The 26,879-nt window shown below is 49.7% G+C and overlaps 1 protein-coding gene across 2 annotated transcripts; it reads right to left on the bottom strand.

The window, feature by feature from the left end:
• Window positions 1-717: 717 nt before the first annotated feature.
• LOC140898691 (serine dehydratase-like) lies at window positions 718-26,237 on the bottom strand. 2 transcript variants are annotated; one of them, XM_073312874.2, is made up of 9 exons: window positions 25,521-26,226; window positions 22,461-22,557; window positions 16,935-17,120; window positions 16,417-16,456; window positions 15,076-15,215; window positions 12,486-12,574; window positions 9,735-9,962; window positions 4,906-5,030; window positions 3,718-4,105 (listed from the first exon to the last, which is right to left on the bottom strand). In XM_073312874.2, the coding sequence occupies exons 1-9, from the start codon at window positions 25,679-25,681 to the stop codon at window positions 3,912-3,914; spliced, it is 1,260 nt and encodes a 419-aa protein (XP_073168975.1). In that variant the 5' UTR covers window positions 25,682-26,226; the 3' UTR covers window positions 3,718-3,911. The 2 variants fall into 2 exon arrangements, with proteins under 2 accessions (XP_073168976.1, XP_073168975.1); XM_073312875.2 differs by lacking the exons at window positions 3,718-4,105; window positions 4,906-5,030 and adding an exon at window positions 718-1,031 and having other exon boundaries at window positions 25,521-26,237.
• Between the last annotated feature and the right edge of the window lie 642 nt (window positions 26,238-26,879).

The following is a 26,879-nucleotide window of genomic DNA, read 5'->3' as shown; positions in this document are numbered from 1 at the left end:
TCCTTGCATCAGATGCTTGTTTCTTCTCTCCAGAATCTACTGTGACCTCAGGGGAGTGTATAAGGCAGATTCCTTGGGATCTGGGCCCAGCAGGCTGCGGGGACCCAGTGTAGCAGTGGGAAAACCCTACAGGTCTGATTTTCAGAGATGCTGAGCTCCCACTCCTCTAGTTAAAGACAGTGGGAGCTGCGAACACCAAGCACCTCTGAAAAATCAGGCCGTGTGCATCTATGCGGAGGGTTGAGAGAACAGTGGCAAGGAACAGGAGATCAAGGAGTACCTTGGAGGATACAGAGTGGGTGAGGCTTAAGAGAGAAGGCCATTTAGGGGAGTTTGGCGGAAGACGACGACGTGTCCAGGGGACATTCCAAAGTTTTGGTGGATTTTAAGGAGAACCACAAAGGATTCTGTTTAAATTTGTTTGAGTCCTGCTCCTTTTGCTCCTTTCTCAGCCCTGAAAGGCTTTTGTTTTTAAAGGATTTTTTTCTAGCTTAGAAATATAAGCAGTGTTGCAAACTCCAAAATTTGTAAGTTGCACTTTCATGATAAAGATATTGCATTATAGTACGTGTATAAGGTGAATTGAAAAACACTATTTCTTTATCATTTTTACAGTGCAAATATTTGTAATAAAAATAATATAAAGTGAGCATGGTACACTTTGTATTCTGTGTTGTAACTGAAACTACTATATTTGAAAATGTAGAAAAGCATCCAAAATATTTAATAAATTTCAATTGTTATTCTATTGTTTAACAGTATGATTAATTTTTTTAATCACGATTAATTTTTTTGAGTTAATTGTGTGAGTTAACTGTGATTAATTGACAGCTCTAAAGAAAAGCACCAAATATCATGAGACTTACAATAAAATCATCAGAATGGGCAACACAGTACCTGGAATAGCTAGGCCTGTTTTGCTGGAGAACTCCTTGGATGGTCTCAGAGATGGGTATTGTCAGATCTGACACCTTAGTTGAGCAGGAAGGGATGTTAGAGCTTTAACAAAGACTTCCTTTCTCCCAAGTGTGCTGTTGAGTATTCATGAAAATGATCATGAAGCCAGAAGGGTTTCACAGATTTTTAGCACAAATATTTATTCATCTGAGCATTTGGCCTGTGAAGAGCGCTATGCGGAATCCGTCACTCACTTTCCTTTATTTGCTAGCTAAACAAGTTTCAGTCATCCAATCAGGAAGCAGAAACAACTCTGTTATGACTGGTGACCAACCGCAAATAACGAAGAGCTGACATGAACATTTTGCCCCATTGTCTGAGAATTATTCAGCAAATAAACCGCCGTGAATAAAAGAAATCAGGGTCAGTCGTGAACGATTCACACTGAGAAAGATGGGTTAAAACCACAGTGATGGATAGTCACAATCCCTAACTTGCCTAGCTCTAATGAGTGTCCTAAAGTACCTTCCCAAATGGCACAGACTGCCACAGCTCAGAGAACCAACGTTGTTCGGCTGACTCCTCCTTCATTCTTACCCAGGACACGGCAGCCATGCCCAGCAGCATTAACGCAGTCAGTGGTAAGCGCAGGATCCAAGCCATAAGAGTAGCTTGATATTTATTGGTTTCAGAGTAACAGCCGTGTTAGTCTGTATTCGCAAAAAGAAAAGGAGTACTTGTGGCACCTTAGAGACTAACCAATTTGAGCATAAGCTTTCGTGAGCTACAGCTCACTTCATCGGATGCATGCCGTGGAAACTGCAGCAGACTTTATTTATACACAGAGAATATGAAAAAATACCTCCTCCCACCCCACTGTCCTGCTGGTAATAGCTTATCTAAAGTGATCATCAGGTGGGCCATTTCCAGCACATATCCAGGTTTTCTCACCCTCCACCCCCCCCCCCCCGCACAAATTCACTCTCCTGCTGGTGATAGCCCATCCAAAGTGACAACTCTTTACACAATGTGCATGATAATAAAGTTGGGTCATTTCCTGCACAAATCCAGGTTCTCTCACCCCCTCACCCCCCTCCCAAAAACCACACACACAAACTCACTATCCTGCTGGTAATAGCTCATCCAAAGTGACCATTACTACTCTACTTGCGCTATATTGATGACATCTTCATCATCTGGACCCATGGAAAAGAAGCCCTTGAGGAATTCCACCATGATTTCAACAATTTCCATCCCACCACCAACCTCAGCCTGGTCCAGTCCACACAAGAGATCCACTTCCTGGACACTACAGTGCTAATAAACAATGGTCACATAAACACCACCCTATACCGGAAATCTACTGACCGCTATTCCTACCTGCATGCCTCCAGCTTTCACCCTGACCACACCACACGATCCATCGTCTACAGCCAAGCTCTGCGATACAACCGCATTTGCTCCAACCCCTCAGACAGAGACAAACACCTACAAGATCTCTGTCAAGCTCTCTTACAACTACAATACCCACCTGCTGAAGTAAAGAAACAGATTGATAGAGCCAGAAGAGTTCCCAGAAGTTACCTACTACAGGACAGGCCCAACAAAGAAAATAACAGAACGCCACTAGCCGTCACCTTCAGCCCCCAACTAAAACCCCTCCAACGCATTATTAAGGATCTACAACCTATCCTAAAGGATGACCCAACACTCTCACAAATCTTGGGAGACAGGCCAGTCCTTGCCTACAGACAGCCCCGCAACCTGAAGCAAATACTCACCAACAACCACATACCACACAGCAGAACCACTAATCCAGGAACTTATCCTTGCAACTAAACCCGTTGCCAATTGTGCCCACATATCTATTCAGGGGACACCATCACAGGGCCTAATAACATCAGCCACACTATCAGAGGCTCGTATACCTGCACATCCACCAATGTGATATATGCCATCATGTGCCAGCAATGCCCCTCTGCCATGTACATTGGTCAAACTGGACAGTCTCTACGTAAAAGAATAAATGGACACAAATCAGATGTCAAGAATTATAACATTCATAAACCAGTCGGAGAACACTTCAATCTCTCTGGTCACGCAATCACAGACATGAAGGTCGCTATCTTAAAACAAAAAAACTTCAAATCCAGACTCCAGCGAGAAACTGCTGAATTGGAATTCATTTGCAAATTGGATACTATTAATTTAGGCTTAAATAGAGACTGGGAGTGGCTAAGTCATTATGCAAGGTAGCCTATTTCCTCTTGTTTTTTCCTACCCCCCCCCCAGATGTTCTGGTTTAACTTGGATTTAAACTTGGAGAGTGGTCAGTTTGGATGAGCTATTACCAGCAGGAGAGTGAATTTGTGTGTGTATGGGGGTGGGGGGGATGTGAGAAAACCTGGATTTGTGCTGGAAATAGCCCACCTTAATTATGCACATTGTAGGGAGAATGGTCACTTTGGATGAGCTATTACCAGCAGGATAGTGAGTTTTTGTGTGTGGTTTTTGGGAGGGGGGTGAGAGAACCTGGATTTGTGCAGGAAATGGCCCAACTTTATTATCATGCACACTGTGTAAAGAGTTGTTACTTTGGATGGGCTATCACCAGCAGGAGAGTGAATTTGTGTGGGGGGTGGAGGGTGAGAAAACCTGGATTTGTGCTGGAAATGGCCCACCTGATGATCACTTTAGATAAGCTATTACCAGCAGGACAGTGGGGTGGGAGGAGGTATTTTTTCATATTCTCTGTGTATAAATAAAGTCTGCTGCAGTTTCCACGGCATGCATCCGATGAAGTGAGCTGTAGCTCACGAAAGCTCATGCTCAAATAAATTGGTTAGTCTCTAAGGTGCCACAAGTCCTCCTTTTCTTTTTGATATTTATTCTATAAACTGGTTTGAATTCCATTAGATGCCACTAACAAAAACCCAGTGATATGAATTATTAGTGTCTCCATAGGATCCCATGCACCCCTGCCCCATACGCCATCTTGGGGTCGGCATCTGCAGTCATTTCATGCCCAGCTGGGTTTTCAGGGCCTGGAGCCCAGCCATTTGGATGCTGCTTCCTCCGCACACGATGACGACAATGGAGTCCAGGTCCGGGCTCAAGAGCCCTTCCCGCTGCAGCTGTTGAACCCGACCCGTGTAGAGTAAGGCCAGAGGGGCTCCGCAGGCGGGCTGGACCAGCAGCCGCTCATCATCTGGGCAATGCCGGCACAAAGGAGAAAGAAAGAAAGAAAGATCCTTCATGCTCAAAAGCAGAAACTTCCATCACATGAGCTAAAGGAGGAACTCCGCTATGCACTGGCAGTAGGCTGTTACCCTCACAGGGGGAAGCCACTAGAGGGAGGAATGACTTTAGGCACTAATTGGAGACTAGCCCTTGTGCTTTCAGCCTAAGCTGGTATACTGCATACGTGACCCGCTTGACCTGTCCACTAATGTTCAAATTCCCTCCCATTAAATTGTGCTCCAAGCCAGTTGAGGAACACCTAATTTCTTCAGGCCTATGGCACAAGTCCTTTATTGGCTGTAGTTTGGACCCCTCTTCTCGGGTGAAACCAAATATACATTATTAGGATACATTTGGAACACAGGTTTCAGAGGAACAGCCGTGTTAGTCTGTATTCGCAAAAAGAAAAGGAGGACTTTTATTAAAAATAAATTGGTTAGTCTCTAAGGTGCCACAAGTCCTCCTTTTCTATTTGGAACACAGCGGGGCTGTAATTGCATGGCACGGCTATAACTGTAACACAGATGGGTCTGTCAGTACCTCTGATCCCTAGAGCCGATTTCCCCAGTCCCTGTTTGACAGAAAAATGCTAACTAAACCTTAGTTCCTATTTCGCAGAGAACTGGTAGAAACCAAGGGTCAACAATTTCCTTATCAAAAAGAAAGAAGTTGGAGCATGAAGCACCTCTGATAGGCATTGGGTGGTGCTGTTGGCTCACTGTAGTCAGCCACAGAGAAGCATCAGCACCCAGCGTCTGCAGGACTTACCCAGGAACAGCTCCACAGCTTGGACTGCTTCCACATCGTCCACCAGCTGTGAGATGACCTGGCATTCGCTGGCACATTCCAGTGCCCGGGCAGACACCGTCTTGGCTCCTAAGCATTTGGCCACGCTGGGAAATGGAGAGCAAAAGAGAGCGAGCCCCCATTAGCACTCTGAGCTGGGAAATCCACCCCAGGCCAGAGGGTGGGGAGAAATTCACCTCTTGATCTCTGCAGCTAGGACTTTGTGGTGGTGCAGGGTTCTAGGCTGGCAGCCGTTGTGGAACAACATTGACCAGACAGCACGGGACAGCTGTGAGCCCCACCAATGAGCCTCAGCCTTGAGTAGGAGGAAACCATCACAAGGTTACAAGGTGGGAGTTTGGTCTCCATGGCCCATCCAGTCTTTTGCCTCTCTGCTGGGATTGCCCCCAAGGTGGCCAACAGTGTTGCTGGGTTTTGGTGATGTGGAGCCCTGGACTGAGGCCTGCCAACTCATTGCACACAAGAGCCACCAAAGGGTCAACAGACACAGTAAGAATTTGCAGTCATTAGTGACTCAGGCTGGATTCAACTCCAGTGCCCCTAGAGGTGGAAGGTGCTGGAACTCTGCAATGATTGCTATGCTGCTGCAGACCCAGAGCATGAGCAGCAGCCCAATCTATGTCCCACCTATAAAAGCCTTTCAATATGGTGTTCTCCAGAGCGTGTTAAAAGAGCTTGCAGAGCTTGCACCCTAGACAGGACCTGATTGTATCGCCCTGACTGCAGCAAACTAGAGCATTGTCCGATCATTTCATCCAGAGCAAAGGGATGGTCACAGGTGGCCTTTGAAGTCCAAGGCTGGGATTCCCAAAGAAGCCTACAGAGTTGGGCTCCTAGCTTTCAAAGATATTTCCACAGTCCCTCTACTGTAGTGTCCAAGCACCTCATGAGCTTCAATGGATCTGTCTTTACACCAGCCCTGGGCAATACTCTTCTCCCCACCTCTGAACAACATACTAATCCACGGACACCTCCCTACCAACACTACAAAAAGAAGGATTCTAGGTGGACTCCTCCTGAAGGTCGAGACAGCAAACTGGACTTCTACATAGAGTGCTTCCGCCGACGTGCACGGGCTGAAATTGTGGAAAAGCAGCATCACTTGCCCCACCACCTCAGCCGTGCAGAACACAATGCCATCCACAGCCTCAGAAACAACTCTGACATCATAATCAAAAAGGCTGACAAAGGAGGTGCTGTTGTCATCATGAATAGGTCAGAATATGAACAAGAGGCTGCTCGGCAGCTCTCCAACACCACTTTCTACAAGCCATTACCCTCTGATCCCACTGAGAGTTACCAAAAGAAACTACAGCATTTGCTCAAGAAACTCCCTGAAAAAGCACAAGATCAAATCTGCACAGACACACCACTAGAACCCCGAGCAGGGATATTCTATCTGCTACCCAAGATCCATAAACCTGGAAATCCTGCACGCCCCATCATCTCAGGCATTGGCACCCTGACAGCAGGATTGTCTGGCTATGTAGACTCCCTCCTCAGGCCCTACGCTACCAGCACTCCCAGCTACCTTTGAGACACCACTGACTTCCTGAGGAAACTACAATCCATCGGTGATCTTCCTGATAACACCATCCTGGCCACTATGGATGTAGAAGCCCTCTACACCAACATTCCACACAAAGATGGACTACAAGCCATCAGGAACACTATCCCCGATAGAGTCACGGCTAACCTGGTGGCTGAACTTTGTGACTTTGTCCTTACCCATAACTATTTTACATTTGGGGACAATGTATACCTTCAAATCAGCGGCACTGCTATGGGTACCCGCATGGCCCCACAGTATGCCAACATTTTTATGGCTGACTTAGAACAACGCTTCCTCAGCTCTCGTCCCCTAACGCCCCTACTCTACTTGCGGTACACTGATGACATCTTCATCATCTGGACCAATAGAAAAGAAGCCCTTGAGGAATTCCACCATGATTTCAACAATTTCCATCCCACCATCAACCTCAGCCTGGTCCAGTCCACACAAGAGATCCACTTCCTGGACACTACAGTACTAATAAACGATGGTCACATAACCACCACCCTATACCGGAAACCTACTGACCGCTATTCCTACCTACATGCCTCCAGCTTTCACCCTGACCACACCACACGATCTATCGTCTACAGCCAAGCTCTGCGATACAACCGCATTTGCTCCAACCCCTCAGACAGAGGCAGACACCTACAAGATCTCTATCAAGCATTCTTACAACTACAATACCCACCTGCGGAAGTAAAGAAACAGATTGATAGAGCCAGAAGCGTTCCCAGAAGTCACCTACTACAGGACAGGCCCAACAAAGAAAATAACAGAACGCCACTAGCTGTCACCTTCAGCCCCCCACTAAAACCTCTCCAACGCATTATTAAGGATCTACAACCTATCCTGAAGGATGACCCAACACTCTCACAAATCTTGGGAGACAGGCCAGTCCTTGCCTACAGACAGCCCCGCAACCTGAAGCAAATACTCACCAACAACCACATACCACACAACAGAACCACTAACCCAGGAACTTATCCTTGCAACAAAGCCCGTTGCCAACTGTGCCCACATATCTATTCAGGGGACACCATCACAGGGCCTAATCACATCAGCCACACTATCAGAGGCTCGTTCACCTGCACATCTACCAATGTGATATATGCCATCATGTGCCAGCAATGCCTCTCTGCCATGTACATTGGTCAAACTGGGCAGTCTCTAGGTAAAAGAATAAATGGACACAAATCAGATGTCAAGAATTATAACATTCATAAACCAGTTGGAGAACACTTCAATCTCTCTGGTCACGCGATTACAGACATGAAAGTTGCAATATTACAACAGAAAAACTTCAAAACCAGACTCCAGACTGTTGAATTGGAATTCATTTGCAAACTGGGTACAATTAACTTAGGCTTGAATAGAAACTGGGAGTGGCTAAGTCATTATGCAAGGTAACCTATTTCCCCTTGTTTTTTCCTCTCCCCAGACGTTCTTGTTAAACCCTGGATTTGTGCTGGAAATGGCCCACCTTGATTATCATACACATTGTAAGGAGAGTGATCACTTTAGATAAGCTATTACCAACAGGAGAGTGGGTTTGGGCGGGGGGGGAGAGAAAACCTTTTGTAGTGGTAAACATGTTTTTCATGGTTTGTGTGTATAAAAAGATCTTCTGTACTTTCCACAGTATGCATCCGATGAAGTGAGCTGTAGCTCACGAAAGCTTATGCTCAAATAAATTGGTTAGTCTCTAAGGTGCCACAAGTACTCCTTTTCTTTTTGCGAATACAGACTAACATGGCTGTTACTCTGAAACTTCTCCCCATTGTCCAGGTGGGGAACTGAGGCACACAGAGGATAAGAGACTTGCTCGTGGTCACACAAAGTCTGCAGCAAAGGAGGGAACAGACCCTCTGTCTCCCCAGCCTGAGGCTACACCCAAACCACTGGCCCATCCTTCCTCTCCTAACAGGCTTACCCTGCTCTGGAAACCCCAGCCCTAAGAGGGAAGACTGTCTGACTAGTCAGCTCGATCAGATCCTCATGGACAAAATTCATGGCAGAGAAAGTCTTACAGGAGTTCAGGAAACAGCCTCCAGCGAAGCTACGGAGGGTTCCTGTGTTTCGGTATCTCCTTTGCTCATTTCAGCTGAGGACACGGTATTAGCTCCCCAGATCCCTGGGAAAACACCCTGCTTCCAAATCATCTTAGCGGGTTTCTGGCCAGCTCAGTACCTGAGAGGCCACGCCAGGCCCAGACAATGAGGAGGTCACTGCTGTCTGAAAGCAGGACCGCCCTCACTTCTTAAGTTGGGCCCTGGACAGAGATAGGATCCGTCCTGATTTCTAGCTTTTTCCGGCTTGAACTGCCAGACAGGGGGCACAGGTCCCTGGCCGGCTGCTGGCATTCATAAATCAAGGGAGTTCAGGGTGGGAAGATCATTCACAGAGGGAGGGTGGGACTAGGGTAGCCTAGCATGGCAGGGCTGCCCCAGAGCTGCAGATCCTGGAATCCCAGGGTCTCTCCAGCCCCAGGGCAGCCTGCGTGGCAGGGCACCGCAGCACCCAGCCAGGCAAGCTGGCAGGGAACCAGGCAGGTTCCCAACAAAACCAGGCCTGTGATTCAGCAAAAGTTCGCACCCCTAGAGCGGGTTCCTCCAAAGCAAGGGTGTGCTGCATCAGTCGGAGGTGGGGAAGGGAAGCCTGGCCTTGAATTTCCTATTTGAAAGCCAAGCAGAGGATTCCAGCCTCCAGAGTGGTCAGTCCAGCAGCTGATACCAGCTGGAAACTCCCCACAGGAGAGTGAGTGAGGGGCATGGGCCAAGAGGTGTGGGCAGGGAGGGGCGGAACGGGGTGACAGCCCCTCCTCCACCACATTGGGTTAGGGCCGCGCCTCTTCTAAAGCACTAGCTCGACTATTATTGGTCCCACTTCCTCCCTTCCCCACCCACCCACTTGTACGTCGCATGCGCCTGCCATTTCCCTTCCCTGTCATTGTAATGAGTTTGTACAGCACCTAGCGCAACGGGGCTCCACCTGGCCAAGGCCTCGACATGCCGTTGCAAGGCAATTAAATAATAATAATATCCTCAGATCCCCACTCCCCTGCCCGCACCCCCTCTGAGCCCCTCCCCTACCCTACCCACACCCCTTACAGATCCCCCCCGCCCACACACCCCCTGAGCCCCTCCCTTACCCGCACCCCCTGAAAACCCTCCCTCCCCCCCCTGCAGAGCCCCCTTTGCAATCAATTCCCCCATGTCTCTGCCACACTCACCCTCACCTGGTTATCTCCGGCAGGGTGACCAATCTCCCAGCCCTGAGCGCTGCATTGAAGCTATCAGCTCCTTTGGTTTCCACAGCAATGATGGGTACATCCTGCCAGCCCACGTCCTGCAGGCCGGCCACCACTCCAGCCAGCAGCCCTCCACCGCCCACCGCCAGGATGATGGCTCCTGGCTTGTGGCCGAGCAAATCCTTCAGCTCCCTAACCATGCTGGCATGGCCTTGCCTGTGGGAATGAGAGTGGGGACAGCAAACCGGCTGTGAGAAACTAATCAATGGGCACTTCAGTATGACACATCCCTGCCGTGCCAGGGTCTGACAATGGGCACATGGCTGGGCAGCTTTAGTCCCAGCCCTCTAGTCCCAGGCAGACCTAGCTGCAGTTCCAGAGGGAGGCTGGTCAGGACACAGGCTGCCAGGTGGGCCATGTGGTGGCAAGAATCTTGGAGGTAGCAGAGAAGTGAGGAGGCGGCTTGGGACCATGAGAGGAGGGATGGATAGATGCACAGGCACAACCTGGGGGTGGAGGGGATGAGGGGCTCCCCAAATGTCTCTTCTCCTGAGGCTCCCCATCAGAGCAGTTGCAGGATTTCCGGGCTTAGCCACACCCTGCCTATCAAGTCTGACATCACTACAGCGCTGCCCGCCTCCGCTCTGCCGTGCCAGCCATGCGTGGAACACCCGCTGCACAGACGGCCAGGTCACGTTCTCCCACTGCTCAGGCGCAGAGAGACACTGGAACGACCGGCACCGGCAGCTGGACACCAGGCAGGCAGGCCAGGCCCAGCAAATTCCCCGTGGAAACCCCCAGCTGGTGGCATTCAAAGACTAGCCTCCTGGCCCCAGTGCCAGGTTTACAATGGCACAAGTGGCACCATGGAACCGGGCCCACGCTCAGAAGGGGCCCTGTCCTGCTCTGCTTGCACTGTCCTCTGAGACCCCACCTGCCCGCTGGCTCCCCCCACCACCCACCACTTGCTCCTCTCTGTCTGCCTGCCAGTCGGCCGAGGGCTCCTCTCCATCTCCTGGCCTCCCCTCCGGCTTCTCTCTGCCCCCTGACTGGACCCCAGGGCACCTCCGGCTCCGGGCAGTCTCTGCTTCCCACCACCTGTGGGGCCCCACCTGTCTCCCCGGAGCTGAGCCACCTGGGACTGGTGCAGAAGCCTGGCCAGCCTCGGTCAGTTTGGGAAGGGGAACAGTGGGGTGGGGTGGGGGGGTTGCCTGGGCCCCTTAAGGCAAGTGGGTCCTGACGGAGCCCGGCCGGGGCAGGCGCTGGCCTGGCTGATCGCATCACTCCCGAGGGGCCGGGGCGATTCCCCACCCTGGAACCAGCTCAGCCCAGCAGATACAGTTGCCTCCCAGAGTGTAACCGGGCAGCAGACCTTGGGGGAGTGGGTCTCTGGAGGGCCTGGGGAGAGGGGTGCTGGGCTGTGAGGGAGTGGGAAAGATCTGTGTGTTGGGGCACTAGGGAGTGGGGGTTCTGTGTGGGGTGCTGGGCTGTGAGGGGGTGGGGAAAATCTGTGTGTGTTGGGGCACTAGGGAGTGGGGGTTCTGTGTGGGGTGCTGGGCTGTGAGGGAGTGGGGGTTCTGTGTGGGGTGCTGGGCTGTGAGGGAGTGGGGAAAATCTGTGTGTGTTGGGGCACTAGGGAGTGGGGGTTCTGTGTGGGGTGCTGGGCTGTGAGGGGGTGGGGAAAATCTGTGTGTGTTGGGGCACTAGGGAGTGAGGGTTCTGTGGGGGCTGCGGGCAGGGGTGGTGTTATGCAGGGCACTGTGCATTTGTGGCAGGATCTGGTGGGGGTGCTGGGCACACCAGGTCCGGGGAGCTCTGGCCACAGGGCATCGGGGTGGGGGGTTCTGGTGTTGGGGGTTGTGTGGCATGGCATGGGGCATGCTGACAGCACAGGGCCGGGTGGACCGTTGTGTGTCTGGCAACTGCTGGTTTGTAAATAGTGCCCTCGCACTGGGCTGGGCGGAGAGGGGCCACCCGTGCTATGCCGTTGCCCCTGGCCAGCCCCTCGCTCCAGGGATCAACCCCCCGACGCCAGGCTCCATTGCTTCTATAGGGGCACACAAATATCTTGGGCATTGGGCCCATAAAAGGTTAATCCAGCCCTGCCTGGCCCGACAGCGGCCCCAGAGAGCAGAGATCTGGTCTGATGAGCAGCTCCGTGCTCTGGAGCTGGGCTGCGACCATACGCTTGCCAGCTCAGTCCAAAGGGAGGACAAAAGAGCTTGACCCACCCACACTCCCACTGCACAGAGTCCACCGGGAGCAGCTGGAACCTGGAGAACCCAGCAACCTTGTGCAGTTCTCTCCCCCCAGTGCCATCTCTTCTGCACCCTGCCTGGCTCCTTGCTCATCTCATCACATGGATCCTGCCGGAGCCTGAGGTCAGTCAAACGGGGGCCGATCGGCAATAACCCCCTGGAAGCTGACTGAGAAACCGTGCAGTGGGAGAGGGGACACACACATCCCCCAAAGCAGCACAGGGCAAACCCTCTGCAGCCTGATTACACAAACAGCAGCCCCAGCTATGAGCAGGGCATTGGCTTTGTAAAAGGAAGAAAGAGGGAGACACAGAAATTGGGGGTGGAGGGGTGGCAAGGCCCCAGGTGCGGGCCCCTGGGGGGGGGGATCCCAGCAAGGCCCCAGGCATGGGCCTCAGGGAGCAGGGGCAGGGGCGGGTGTGGTGAGGCCCCAGGCCTGAAGAGACAAAACGGTATAAGGGCCAAAGCTCTAATCTCTCACCAGATCAAAGGATGGTCGAAGGGATGGACATTGACCCAGCCTTCAGTCTCCGCTAACGCCAGGGCTTTTACGTAGGCATCATCCCAGACCTACCGACAAAATGATGCAGGGAAGGATACGTGACCTGCCTGCCACTGCCAGCTTCAGCCAGCCCTCGCTACCCTGGCTGCCCAGGAATGGGCTGCCCACCACTTAGACTGCATGCTCTGTGGGACAGACCATCTTGCCTTTATATGTATGTGCAGTGCCAAGCCCAATGGGGCCTGGCTGGTCAGGGGAGGCTACGCACCAGGTCCTGGTTACCCTCTCCTGTCAGGGTGAGACAGGAGCCCATCCAGTGCAATGGAGTTACACTGATGGAAAACTGGGGGAAGAAGAGAATCAGGCCCAGTGATTTTTAGTGTGTGCATCTGTATGTTTGTTCTGGTGTGTGTTTGTGTCTGTGTGTGCGAGGAGAATGAGGCCTCCAGCTCTGTGAGCATGTTTGTGTGCATTGGACCTTGCAGGGACAAGAAATGACACACCCGGCCAAATCTTGCATTCAGCCCTGTTCCCCAATGACCTGCACGGGGTTGTGTGCCAGAGGGTGAATGAGGCTGGAATTCAGCTCCTTTTGTCACCTCAGTACACAGGTAACGCCTGTTTATCTGAATTTCAATTCTTCTAACAGCCTGTGTCCTCCCCACAACCCAGCCCTGGTGAGTAATGAGCATTAAGGCAGCAGAGCTGCAGGTTGGAAGGGGAAGCTGGGAGAGGGGAAGCAACCGCAGGAGAGAGTTGCCAGGCATGCACTTCTGTTGGTCCGAATGTCCCCTGTTATCCAAGGGTGTCAGATCTCCCCCAGGCCATTCAGATCAGTAGAATTCACCAGGATACACATTTTTACTAGCCACCCATTGGTAATGTACGGCAAGTGAAACACCAGGCAGAGTAAAAACAAGGAGCTGGAGATGAACCCTTGGGGAGGTTCTGATCCAGACGGAGCTATCCCAGAACCCCACTGGTGCACATTGCTGGCCTCTAGCAGTTTTACTACCCACTGCCATTCTGCAGGGGTTTGCCAGGTGCTGTTTTCCCCCATTCCCAGGGCACAGAAGTGATCAATGTGGGAATTTTCTGTACTGTTTTTATGAACTATCCTGTAGTGGGGCAGGACTCACGCTTGCAGCACCTCCTGCTGGTCATCCAGGTAGTTAGTGTTTCCAGCCTCCAGAGCACCCTCTGCAGGCCAGTGTCCCACTTGCTGCTGCTGGGCCTCCCCGAGTCCCTCCCAGGCCCCAGTGCCCCTTTCACACCAGGGTGCTGCCCCCTGGCAGTACCCCCAGAGATCTGGGTCTCCCCCCAGGGAACCCACACCCTCTATCCCCACCTCACCTCAGTCTTTGGCTACTGCCAGGCACCATCTAGCCTCCACTCCCTGCAGTGGACTGCAGTATAATTGCCACTCATCATCAGCAAGGAGGGTCTGGACCTGCTTCTTCTGCCTACCCTTGAGCTACCCTCTGCAACCCCAGTACTCTTTTCCAAGGGCTTTATCAAGGCCTGCAGCCTGGGGGTTTCTCAGGCCAGAGCTCCCCAGCTCCTCTGGCCTTTCCCCAGCCCTGCTCCACTTTAGGTATCCTGCTCAGCTCCCAGCAGTCAGACCCCTCCCTCTCAACATCCAGAGAGAGACTGTATCCTCCTAGCCCGCTGCCGTCTTATAAAGGCCAGCTGGGCCCTGATTAGGGTGTGGCTGCAGCTGTGGCTGTTTCCCCAATCAGCCGAGGCTGGTTGCTTTCCCTAGCAGCAGCCCTCTTGCAGCCTCAGCCCTCTCCCAGGGCTTCAGGGCAGAAGCGGGTGAGCGCCCCGCTACGTATCCATATGACTCTCCCTGTCACTTTGGGATTGCGAGCCAGTGAGCGCAGAGGGGTTCAAACGCTGCTGGTGGGCAGACCGGGAGACACAAGGGGTTAGCGTCACGTGGCTCTCTGGAGTGATGCGACCTGGTCGCTGAGAACTAGCTAGAATCAACGCAAATCAATGGAGGATCTGGGAAGCCAACGGGAACCCCAATGTCTGAACCACTGCCAGGTAGCGACGGCAAGGTCCAGCAGGCAGAACATAGGAACTCAGCCTGGACCTGCAGGCTGAGGACAATGGACTGAAAGGTGTCTGGGGTAAGAGCTGAGCCCACAGACACGCAGGAGTTCTCACCTGGCACTGACAGACAAAGGGACAGAGAGAGCCAAGATGGTTCCTGAAGCTTTGCCTCTCCATGCTAACCGAAGGACTTTCGGATTCTGGAGGCCAGGTGACTAAGAAATTGTTACCGTGTCTGGGAAAGGCTGCCTGCTGTTGCTGCAAATACTCCCTGGGAGCATGGCGCCCCAAAGGGGCCTGATACAAGCCTCCAGCCAGAGTCTGGCTCAGCTGCAGGGAGCCACGGAGAGAGACAGAGATTGCTGGTGCCCAAAGGCCCAGTTTTGGTGTCATGGACTCCATGGACCTGCCCTAGGTCCTTGGGGTCTGGCCTGCTAAAGGGGTCACTCCCACGGGACTGGTTACAGGCTGGGGCACAGAACAGACCCTGTGGATCCGTGACAACGGGTACCTTCCCAAAGACCTCCACCTCCGTCCCCTGCTCTTCCAACTTCTGCACTGTGGCCTGAGGGGTGTTCGTTGGCACTATGATGGTAGCAGGGATCCCCAGCTTCTTGGCAGCATAGGCCGTGGCGAAGCCAGCATTCCCCCCTGTAGGGACAAGGAGACAGGAATCGGTGAACAACAGTGGGGGCTTGGGGACTCCCCAGCGTGGCAATGGAACAATGATCCAGCAGGCTCTGGATTTGGGCCCCACCCAATGAATCAGAAACAGACCCAGGTCTCCACATCTGGGTCCTCGCATGGATTCGGAACACACTGCAGATGAGGGCTATTTGGATCTGGGGCTTGGGTGAAGCCCCCCCACCATGGAGGGGACCCTAAATCACAGCATGCTAGTCCACACTGCTCCCTTGTCACAAAGATCACAGCATCAATCACTGCCCCTACTGGCTTCCGGGGCAGAGCTGGAAGCGGGCGTGTGGAGACAGGCACCCAGGCGGATACAGAAATGTGCAGTGAGTGGCACCAGCCTCAATGGCTCCAACCTGCGACAGAATCTGGACCAAGCAATTCAGATAAAAGAGCCTTGATGTGTCAACCTGGAGTGGGCTCTAAGCCCCAGCCCCCTTCAGTAGCAGGTTCCTGCTCTCCCTGGCAGAGACCAGGCCGGAAGTCAAAGGGAGAGTAGGATTGTAAGACCTGTTCGCCAACACACAGCATAGAATAACCCGCAGCCTCTTTGGGGCTATTTCCACACTTGGATTTACAGACTCCCTATCCACTGGACTTTGGAATGAGCAAGATCATGCCAGGTGCAGTGTAATATGGACCCACCGATACAGGCCAAGCCCCCATGCACCCCCAATATATCCTGCAGTCAGAGTGAACTCGAGTGCAGGGAGCATGGTGGCTAGTGCAGCTGAGAGGGTGAATGTCTGGCTTTCCACCCTTCAGATGACTAGCCGTTTCTCCTTCCCTCTGTACCTCCAGACCTGCTGCTCTCTGTTTACTGCTGAGGCTAGAAACATTGAGTCATGAGACTGCCTCAAGACACAAACATTATGCCCAGAAATGATCCACTGCATCATTTCACACTGCTCCCCTCTCCTTGGGTTCCTGGCTGAGTCCCAAATGTGTCTTCTCTGGCCTGGATTTGAAAGGCCAGATGCCCTCACCTGGGCCTTGGCAGGGCGAGAGCTGATGTCCCACTTCCCCTATGCTTTAAAGACATCTGCATCGGCATCCCAGGGAACGCCTGGGTCACCTTTCCAAGGATACGGTGATGGAGCAGAATGGCCCTTTCTTGCTAAGTAGCCCAAGGGAGAAGAATAGTTTGAAGTAAATTTACCTGTTGAACAAACAAAATGTTTGCAGCCCTTCTTGGCAGCCTGAAACCAAAGAGAAAGTAGAGCTTGGAATTCACTTAACTCACTTCTCAGGGCTGGTCCTGTACATCAGCCAAGACCGTTTGGAGGTAAAATTAGTGATAAAATTACAGCTATAATACTGCAACGGCAGTTGTACAATTTGGACGACACCCACACTCGAATGCATTCTGTGCCATATGCACACGTTATTTGCACCACCATGTACACACACCAATGTATATTGCACCCATACTGCACACACATATACACTAATGTTTCCACACCATTTTGCAAGCACATACAAGTGCATTTTGCAACACATACCCACACCAATGCATTCTGCACCACTACGCCCACACCAATGCATTTTGCACCACCCTACCCACACACAAAAATGCACACATCCTTCTTCTGGGCATACTCATGGCACACTGTGTCAGTCACCAAGTGCCTCAAAACATCAGAAGAGCAAGGGCTAACGTCCCAATGCTGGGCTCACCTCCTGACAGAAGTAGCTAATCCCCCGAATCTTGAACGAGCCGGTAGGTTGGACATTCTCCAGCTTCATGTAGACCCTAGTGCCTGCAGCCTTTGACAGGGCCGTGCTTTCCAGCACAGGAGTGAGGATGTGGAACCCTCTCCCATCTCTGTCCAACTGAGCTGCCATTGGTGTCAAAGGAAACACCTAAAGTACAGACAAGGCACGTCCCAAGGCAATGAGATAAGGCAAAAGATACCAGAGGCCAAATCCTACTCTCAGTTAAACCTGGAGCATTTCCACTGATTGGCAGTTATTGGAACGAACCTGGATTTGCACTGGAGTAAGTGAAGGAATCCAGCCTTTCATGCCACACATGGATAAGGGTGCAGGGAAAATCTAAGAGGCCAAAATCTGCTCTCTCTGCCCAGGGAACCAAGTAGGTAGGTGCAAAATGACCAGTACCACAAAACAAGGGCTTTGTCCTTGCACAGAGGTGTTGTTCCATTCTTCAGAGTGTCCATAGGCGCTGACTCTGTGGGGGCTCCGGGGCACAAGCACCCATGGAAAAAAAAATAGTGTGTGCTCAGCACCCACCAGCCCCAGCTGTTCGGCAGGGCCGCCAATCAGCTCTGCGGCAGCTGGCAGGAGGTGCTTGCGGGAGGGTGGAGGCAGTGGGCAGGGGACTGAGGGGTGGGGGCAGAGTGGGGGCGGGAAGAGGTGGAGCAAGGGCAGGGCCTTGGAGGAAGCGGTGCTGTGGGGGAAGGATCTCGGGGTGGAGTGGGGGTGGAGCACCGCCGGGGAAAAATAAAAGTCAAGACCTAGGAGAGGGTCTCTTTGCATGGATTAAAGTTGCAGGATCTGGCTCCAAGGGAAGGATATGCCTTGCAAGCTATTTTCAAGGACATCTGAATGCCTTGAAATTAGAACATTTGTGCAGTTCATCGCCAAATTGAAACCCCCCCCCCTATTTTTTGTGCAAAAATGCCAAGAGTGAGCTATTTTGAGTGAAAAAGGGCCTCTGTATTTGAGTCAAATTGCTATCATTGTAACAGCATGGCCTTCAGTGATTTGCCTGGCTTTTGCATCTAAATTCTTGTTTAAAAAAAAAAAAATGACAGCGCCACAAAACCGGATGTGTCACGAACAAACTGCTTGAGAAATGCTCTGCCATTTGCCTAGTAATTAACAGAACCCAGGTATTCTTGCTCCAGAAGCAGAACCTCCTCCCATTTGAGCTAAAATTCAAGGAGACTCTCCTTTAGGAAAAGCAGTATCGGACATATGACACACCGTTAGCAATTTTGATATCATGCAGTAGAAGACAGTGGTGACACCTGGACACTAGTCTGCTTATTACAATATAAAATGTAAAATAAAATTCTTCTATTTTGGGGGGGAAAAGAACATTTAATAATTATTTATTGCAGTTACTCTGGATAACTGTGCTGACATCAATAGTGAATACGTTATTTCTTGGCTTTCTTTACTCACATTGGACCAGACATTTGGCTAATATAAATCAGGAGAGATCCATTGACTTCCATTGTACTACGCTGATTTACACCAGCAGAGGATCAGGCCTGTGTTCTTTCCTTGTATTTTTCTTAAATTTTCCTTTTTATTTAATGTTGTTATATGCCCAGATGACCAATGGGTCTGTACTGTGATATTACCTTTCCCTGTTCAAACTGGCCATGCTATGTACTTTTCGGAGTTACTGGGGGAAAATGATACTAATTATAAACGAAACAGTGGTTGCATTTATGAGAAGTGCTGGCTGAAAAATTTCCCTTCAAACTGGTTTTCAACAAATTCAGTTTTCAACAAAAAGAAAAATATCAGATTAATAAATTCATAGCTGTTAAGGCCAGAAAGGCACAACTATGCTCATCTAATCTGACCTCCTGTACAGCACAGGCCAGAGAACCTCATGCAGTAATTTTTGCATCAAGCCCATAACTTCTATATGAGTTACAGCATCTCTCTCAGAACGATATCCAGTCTGATTTAAAGGTTTCAAGGCTCAAAGAATCCACCACATCCTAAAGCAAGTTCTTCCCATAGATGATGACCCATCCCCTAATTTCCAGCAGGGAGGGGCTTATCCATGGCTGGGGGTTTGGTGGGAGGTAGAAAAACACCACTGCTTGTTTTGTAGACCTTCAGGAGCGGGATTCCTATGCTGCTCAGAGACCCAGCCAACTCATGTCACTGGTGACTGGAATGTGGCTCTGAACCCTTTACCCAGAGATCAAAAGCTCTGTCTAGCACATGAACAAGAAATGGGACCGAAAGTTAAAAAAACAAGAAATGGAGACTTCCAAATCAATATCAATGTATCAGCCACGCCAGTTTAAACTCTGGGTATCTCACAAACAAAACAAAAAAAAGGAGTACTTGTGGCACCTTAGAGACTAACCAATTTATTAGAGCATAAGCGTTCGTGAGCTACAGCATCCGATGAAGTGAGCTGTAGCTCACGAAAACTTATGCTCTAATAAATTGGTTAGTCTCTAAGGTGCCACAAGTACTCCTTTTCTTTTTGCAAATACAGACTAACACGGCTGTTACTCTGAAACAAACAAAAAAGAGACTCTCCAGCTACTTTCCCAGCATAGCAGCTGGTATCAAGACAAGTGCCCCAGGGGTCGGTTTTGTTCAATATCTTCATTAATGATCTGAAGGATGGTGTGGATTGCACCCTCAGCACGTTCGCGGATGACACTAAACTGGGAGGAGTGGTAGATATGCTGGAGGGTAGGGATAGGATACAGAGGGACCTAGACAAATTGGAGGCTTGGGCCAAAAGAAATCTGATGAGGTTCAACAAGGACAAATGCAGAGTCCTGCATTTAGGACAGAAGAATCCCATGCGCCGCTACAGGCTGGGGACCGACTGGCTAAGCAGCAGTTCTGCAGAAAAGGACTTGGGGATTACAGTGGATGAGAAGCTGAATATGTCAACAGTGTGCCCTTGTTGCCAAGAAGGCTAACAGCATATTGGGCTGCATTAGTAGGAGCATTACCAGCAGATCGAGGGACGTGGTCATTCCCCTCTATTCGGCACTGGTGAGGCCTCATCTGGAGTACTGTGTCCAGTTTTGGGCCCCCCACTACAGAAAGGATGTGAACAAATTGGAGAGAGTCCAGCGGAGGGCAACAAAAATTATTAGGGGACTGGGGCACATGATTTACAAGGAGAGGCTGAGGGAACTGGAATTATTTAGTCTACAGAAGAGAAGAGTGAGGGGGGATTTGATAGCAGCCTTCAACTACCTGAAGGGGGGTTCCAAAGAAGATGGAGCTTGGCTATTCTCAGTGGTGGCAGATGACAAAACAAGGAGTAATGGTCTCAAGTTGCAGTGGGGGAGGTCTAGGTTAGATATTAGGAAACACTATTTCACGAGGAGGGTGGTAAAACACTGGAATGCGTTACCTAGGGAGGTGGTGGAATCTCCTTCCTTAGAGGTTTTTAAGGTCAGGCTTCACAAAGCCCTGGCTCGGATGATTTAGTTGGGGTTGGCCCTGCTTTCAGCCCAGGATTGGACTAGATGACCTCCTGAGGTCTCTTCCAACCCTAATCTTCTATGACAGACAGACAGCACTTCCTGCCTCTGTCTCCTCATCAGCCCACCCATCCCAGTGATTTGCCTTTCCCTGCTGGGGGACAATCAGGTGCCTCCTGAGCATCATCAGCATCAGGCTTAGCAAATGCAGGAAGGAAGTGAATTCCAGATCCGTGCATCCTGCACAGAGCGTGCCCGGGTGCCAGTTCTACTTCCACGGATACTAACTGCCTCACTACCGGCCAGGGAGATCTCTCCAACAGCTGGGACATTTAGGGCCTTAAGGATCAGACCCGGCACTTTAGGCTTGCCCCAGAAATCACTCAGCAGATCTCAGAGGGTGGGTGTCGTGGGCTCCCTCCACCAGGCCCTGCTAATCACAGCTACTGTGTTCTGTGCTAACAGCAATTTCCAAGTGGTTCAGATGTGCAGCCTCACAAAGAACCCCTGGCAATGATGGAGACAGGAAGGAACAAAACCTAAGGAAGACTAAGTGTGGCAAGCTCCCACTACCAAAGGAAAGGACTCAACCTCTGTGCTAAGTGCAGATAATAGGAAACATATATAGCAGCCACAAGCTGGGAATCCAGCAGCAGCCGGGGATGGAACAAAGTGCCAAACCTCGGAGACAAGCAATAGATGCACCTTGTCAACCATGGGCACTGCTACAATCTCTGCAATTTCTCCTGGCACTTTCCCTGTCACCTCACTTTCATCCGGTTCATAGCTAGCCAGCTGCCTCTCTGTTAGATGCTGGGGACCTGAGGCTCAGTTTGTCCGTGCCTACTCTGGGGACAGGAATGAGGTGGGCAAAAGAGATTGTAACCATCTTTGTGGTTCCTTTAACCATACATATTTTGAGGGGGCTCCGCAGGACACTTTCCAGTCCCTGGTGTAAGTTAGAGCAGCCTCAGAGTTGCTCTGATTTAGGATTTGCCTCCTATGGAAGCAGAGAGTAGTACAGTGCACATCAGCCATGCTCCCTTTCTGTCCCGAACATGCCCTCTATGGCAGGAGCTGGAAGTAGGGTCATTGCAGAGCTCTCATGCTAGTTCCACATCAACGAAGGAGAACCTCTGCACAAGGGGGTGTTTCATTCCTTGCCCCTTTATGCTGCCAAGAGGGCACCGGGGGCATTATTATAACTGAGAGTCAGACCCCAAGCAAGCCCCTTTGATGCACCTTGAGAATCAGAAATCTGTCTGTCTATCTAGCCCAGCACCAGAGATATTAAACACATTACTGAGGGTGACAGCACTGCTGCAGAACAGGGCACCAATTCCCCACCCGTCTGCCCTGCCCTTTCCTTCGGAAGATTCTTGGGCCCTAATCCTCAAAGGTAGGTAAATGCCTAAATATCTGTGAGGATCTGGGCCTGTCTGAATCCAAGTTGGATCCTTTCTCCTGATCCATTCAGGAGCTGCTCTTCATAGTCCCCGGGCAGTTTGCTTCAGAGAGCACACGCGTGGGAAAGCTAAAAGATGGCCATTGCTAGCCGCACAGGTTCAACCAACGTCACCCAGCGATCGAGGGAGGCTGCGGTCAGCGTGGCCTTCAGAAATGGGGAATTCTTGAGATCAGAACCTTTGACCAGTTGTCAAAGGCTTGACTAGCCCGAGGGCTGAAGAAAGAGAACAGAGTTCACTCGCTCATTTATTATTTACTGACATGGAGTGTGATCCTGGCACATATGCACGACCTACATGCACTTAGGGAAGTGCATCAGACTCATTCAAGGGTTAACAGGTATAAACAGATAATCTCAGCCTAAACTGAAAATATTATCTCCCTGAAAGAACAAGGCTGTGTCCTTAGCAAATCCCTTTAGAGTCAGACACACCCCCTGCATGCAAGGACAGGACTGGCTCCCTGACCTCACCTCTCCCCAGCCCTCTTAGCAATGTCCTTAGCAGCTTTGCCTGTCAGTTGGGTTGCATAGTGACAGGCCTGCCATCTGCTTCATATTTGGAATATTTACCTTGTTTCTGGCTGGGATCTCTTGCCTCCTTGCCCCAGGCCCGAAAGGCGATGCCCTTCCCCACACATACAGATGGGGAGGAGCCGGTGATTCCAAACTGCAAACAGCAGAGCAAAGTTTAAGAAATGGAGGCGGGGAAAGGGAGTTAATGAGGCGTCATCTTGACGAGCCCACTTCCGCCCAGAAAATGTTTCACTGGCTCTTGTTGCAAACATCGCCGAATAAAACAGAACTGGACGAGATTAGAGAAGAACAACAGATTACACTCTATTCGCCAGTCTATTTACTTGGCGTTTTGCATGCTGTCAGTTTCACTGTTTAGTCAGGGTAACATTTTCAAAAGCACCAGAGTGATTAAGCTGCCAAAGTCCCATTTCCACAAGTGATTTGGGGCCACGTTTTTCTAATTATTAGGTGTGTAACTCTGGGGCAGCCGTCACTGAAAATGCCAAGGTCAAGGCAGGCTGCAAAAAAGGAGAGCAGATTCTCCCAAAACTGGTGGTTAACACTGAAGTTAAACTCACCAACATGTCACAAATTGTGTTTCTGATCCCCCCCACGCTGGTTATCAAGAAGCAAAAAAAAAAAAAAAGAAAAGAAGAAAAGAAAAAGAAAGTTAGTTAAGTCCCAGCCAGACTGCGAAGAGCTACAAAAGGATCTCACAAAACTGGGAGACTGGGCAACAAAATAGCAGATAAAATTTAATGTTGATAAATGCAAAGTAATGCACATTGGAAAACATAATCCCAACTATACATATACAATGTATATTTGTGGTAATTCTTACCACACAAGAAAGAGATCTTGGAGTCATTGTGGATAGTTCTCTGAAAACACGCATTCAATGTGCAGCGGCAGTCAAAAAAGTGAACAGAATGTTGGGAATCATCAAGAAAGGGATAGTGAATAAGACAGAAAATATCATATTGCCTCTACATAAATCCATGGTACGCCCACACCTTGAATAGCGTGTGCAGATGTGGTCTCCCCATCTCTGAAAAGATATATTGGAATTGGAAAAGGTTCAGAAAAGGGCAAAACAAAAAATGATTAGGGGTATAGAACGGCTTCCATATGAGGAGAGATTAACAAGACTGGGACTTTTCAGCTTGGAAAAGAGGCGACTAAGGGGGGATATGATAGAGGTATAGAAATGAGTGGTATAGAGAAAGTAAATTAGGAAGTGTTATTTACTCCTTCTCATAAAACACTGGAATGCATTACCTAGGGAGGTGGTAGAATCTCCTTCCTTAGAGGTTTTTAAGGTCAGGCTTGACAAAGCCCTGGCTGGGATGATTTAACTGGGAATTGGTCCTGCTTCGAGCAGGGGGTTGGACTAGATGACCTTCTGGGGTCCCTTCCAACCCTGAGATTCTATGATTCTATGATTGTATAATACAAGAACAAGGGGCCACCAAATGAAATTAAGAGGTAGCAAGTTTAAAACAAACACAAGAAAGTGTTTTTTCATTCAACACACTGTCAACATCTGGAACTCCTTGCCAGAGGGTGTTGTGAAGGCCAATACTATAATGGGGTTCAAAAGGGAGCTAGATAGATTCATGGAAGATAGGTCCATCAATGGCTATTAGCCAGGATGGGCAGGAATGGTGTCCATAGCCTCTGTTTGCCAGAAGCTGGGATTGGGTGACAGGGCATGGATCACTTGATGATAACGTGTTCTGTTCATTCCCTTTGAGGCACCTGCCATTGGCCACTGTCAGAGGACAGGATACTGAGCTTGATGGACCTTTGATCTGACCCACTAGGGCCCTTCTTATGTTCTTATGTAAATCACAAAGCCCCCTTTATTGCATTCCAGTTCTCTGGTTCCCAATCAGCACCTAGGTCCAGTACAGTGAGAAGTTATTTGAATACAAAGTATTCTTCTGAACCCCAAAAGGCTGTCAATATTAGGTTGGCTCGTACCCAAAATACCACACTGCTAGCCAATCTTTTTGTGTCTAAAAAAGAAAGAACAAGAAAACAGCTGGTAAATGATAAAGCACTTAGATACATACAGAGACTACAAAGACCATAGATCAGGTTCTTAGCAGTATTGTTGAGTTTGCTGGCTTGAAAGTCTCTCTGGAACACATCAACAGCTGGGATGGGTCATTCATTCCTTTGTTTAGAGCTTCAGTTTGTAGAAAAGTTCCTCCAGAGGTAAGAAGCAGGAGTGAAGACAAAATGGAGATGATGCAGCTGCCTTTTTATATCCTTTGCCAATGTGGCTTGTACTTCCCTTGTCCTCCCAAACACAAGCTTCACAGCACATGGCATGGAAAAGCCTTAGAGTTGTGTCCGTAGGCATGTCCCTACATCCCTTGCCTTCTCTTAATGGGTCTTTGCCACCTGATGTACTGGGGTTCCACTGAGCCCGCCTGTTCCGCCAGCCCGGGTTCCCTCACCCTGTCCTGCTGCCTACGCACACACTGGTAGGGACACACCCAGCTGTAGAATCACACAGAGTCTGCAATCAGCTCTGTGTGGGAAGACTCAGCTTGGGAATTGCCCTGCACTCAAGTGCACACACCCTCTGGAGTGCAAACCCCAAATTATATTGTCTTGCGCTGTACAGAGATCTGTACAGCACAAGCTCATGAAATTTTCTCCCTCCCTCAATGTGGAGGAAGATATGCACAGCTCCCCCACCCCCATCCCGTTATGATTCGCACAAGCTGGGTTTTAGAAAACAAAACAAGTTTATTAACTACAAAGGATACATTTTAAGTGATTATAAGGGATAGCAACAGATCATAGAATCATAGAATATCAGGGTTGGAAGGGACCTCAGGAGGTCATCTAGTCCAACCCCCTGCTCAAAGCAGGACCAATCCCCAATTTTTGCCCCAGATCCCTAAATGGCCCCCTCAAGGATTGAACTCACAACCCTGGGTTTAGCAGGCCAATGCTCAAACCACTGAGCTATCCCTGCCCCCCCCCAAATCAAAGCAGATCACTGCATCCAGATCAAAGCAGATCACTGAGCAAATAAAACAAACACACAAACTAAGCTTAATACACTAAATTAACTGGTCAATAGTAGCAAATTCTCACCCTAAGTGTTGTTTTGTGAAGGTTGCAGAGTTTCTTGAAGGTAAACTGCACCACTTGCAGCTTAACTCTCCAGGGATTCCTTTCACAGGCTGACCTTTTTCGCCTGGGCTCAGCCCCTGCCACCCCCAGGTTAGTTCCTTTGTTTCTTCAGGTGTTTTCATCAGTCTTCCTTCTTGGGCGGAGAGGCAGTGGAGAAGACCCAAAATTAACTCACTCCCCAGTCTTAAATAGGATTTGCATATGGCGGGAATCCTTTGTTTCCTAGTTTGATGCTCACCCCCTTCCAGTGGAAAAATACCAGCAGATCAAGATGGTATTCTATACTAGGTGACATGATCAGGTGACCCTGCAGTGTCAAAGGAGCACCCAAGAAGCTTCTCAGGAAGGTGGGAGATTAGTATCTTCAGAGTTCTAATGGCCCATCCAGGCTGATTGCCTATTGTCTGGTGGGTGTTCCCCAGGTGCAAGCACTTTTGTAATTGATACATAGTCCATATTCCGAACTTCGGGTACAGAAATGATACCTGCTTACAAATAGGATAATCATATCAGTAAATCATAACCTTTCCAATGATACCTCACATGACACATCTTGCATAAAACATATCTTAGTCATGCCATACTCAGATCATAACAATATTTCTATGAAGAATATGGGGAGTAATGCCACAGGATCAATTGTATAGTTGATGATCCTTGATGGGCCATCGAACAGGCTAGGCAGTGCTGATGCCAATCTGTCCGGAGATGTCACCCAGATGCACAGCACAAGTTTGGAAATACAGATATACCATACATATCTATAACAAAGGTGATGCAAACAAGATTATCATACTTGGCAAATCATAACATCTTTATAGATACCTTACATGGCATATCTAGCACAATTCACTGGAATTTTATAATATTGGTACTAATAATTGAAAGAATAGTAAATATGGCAGGCAACCAGCTTGGCTTAACAGTGAAATCCTTGCTGATCTTAAACACAAAAAAAAGCTTACAAGAAGTGGAAGATTGGACAAATGACCAGGGAAGAGTATAAAAATATTGCTTGGGCATGCAGGAGTGAAATCAGGAAGGCCAAATCACACCTGGAGTTGCAGCTAGCAAGACATGTTAAGAGTAACAAGAAGGGTTTCTTCAGATATGTTAGCAACAAGAAGAAAGCCAAGGAAAGTGTGAGCCCCTTACTGAATGAGGGAGGCAACCTAGTGACAGAGGATGTGGAAAAATCTAATGTACTCAATACTTTTTTTGCCTCTGTCTTCACGAACAAGGTCAGCTCCCAGACTACCGCACTGGGCAGCACAGCATGGGGAGGAGGTGATCAGCCTTCTGTGGAGAAAGAAGTGGTTC

This window comes from Lepidochelys kempii, chromosome 15 (assembly GCF_965140285.1).
Source record: "Lepidochelys kempii isolate rLepKem1 chromosome 15, rLepKem1.hap1, whole genome shotgun sequence".
NCBI lineage: Eukaryota > Metazoa > Chordata > Testudines > Cheloniidae > Lepidochelys > Lepidochelys kempii.
Note: the sequence above shows the minus strand (reverse complement) of the source record. Positions and strands in the feature narration are given on the sequence as shown.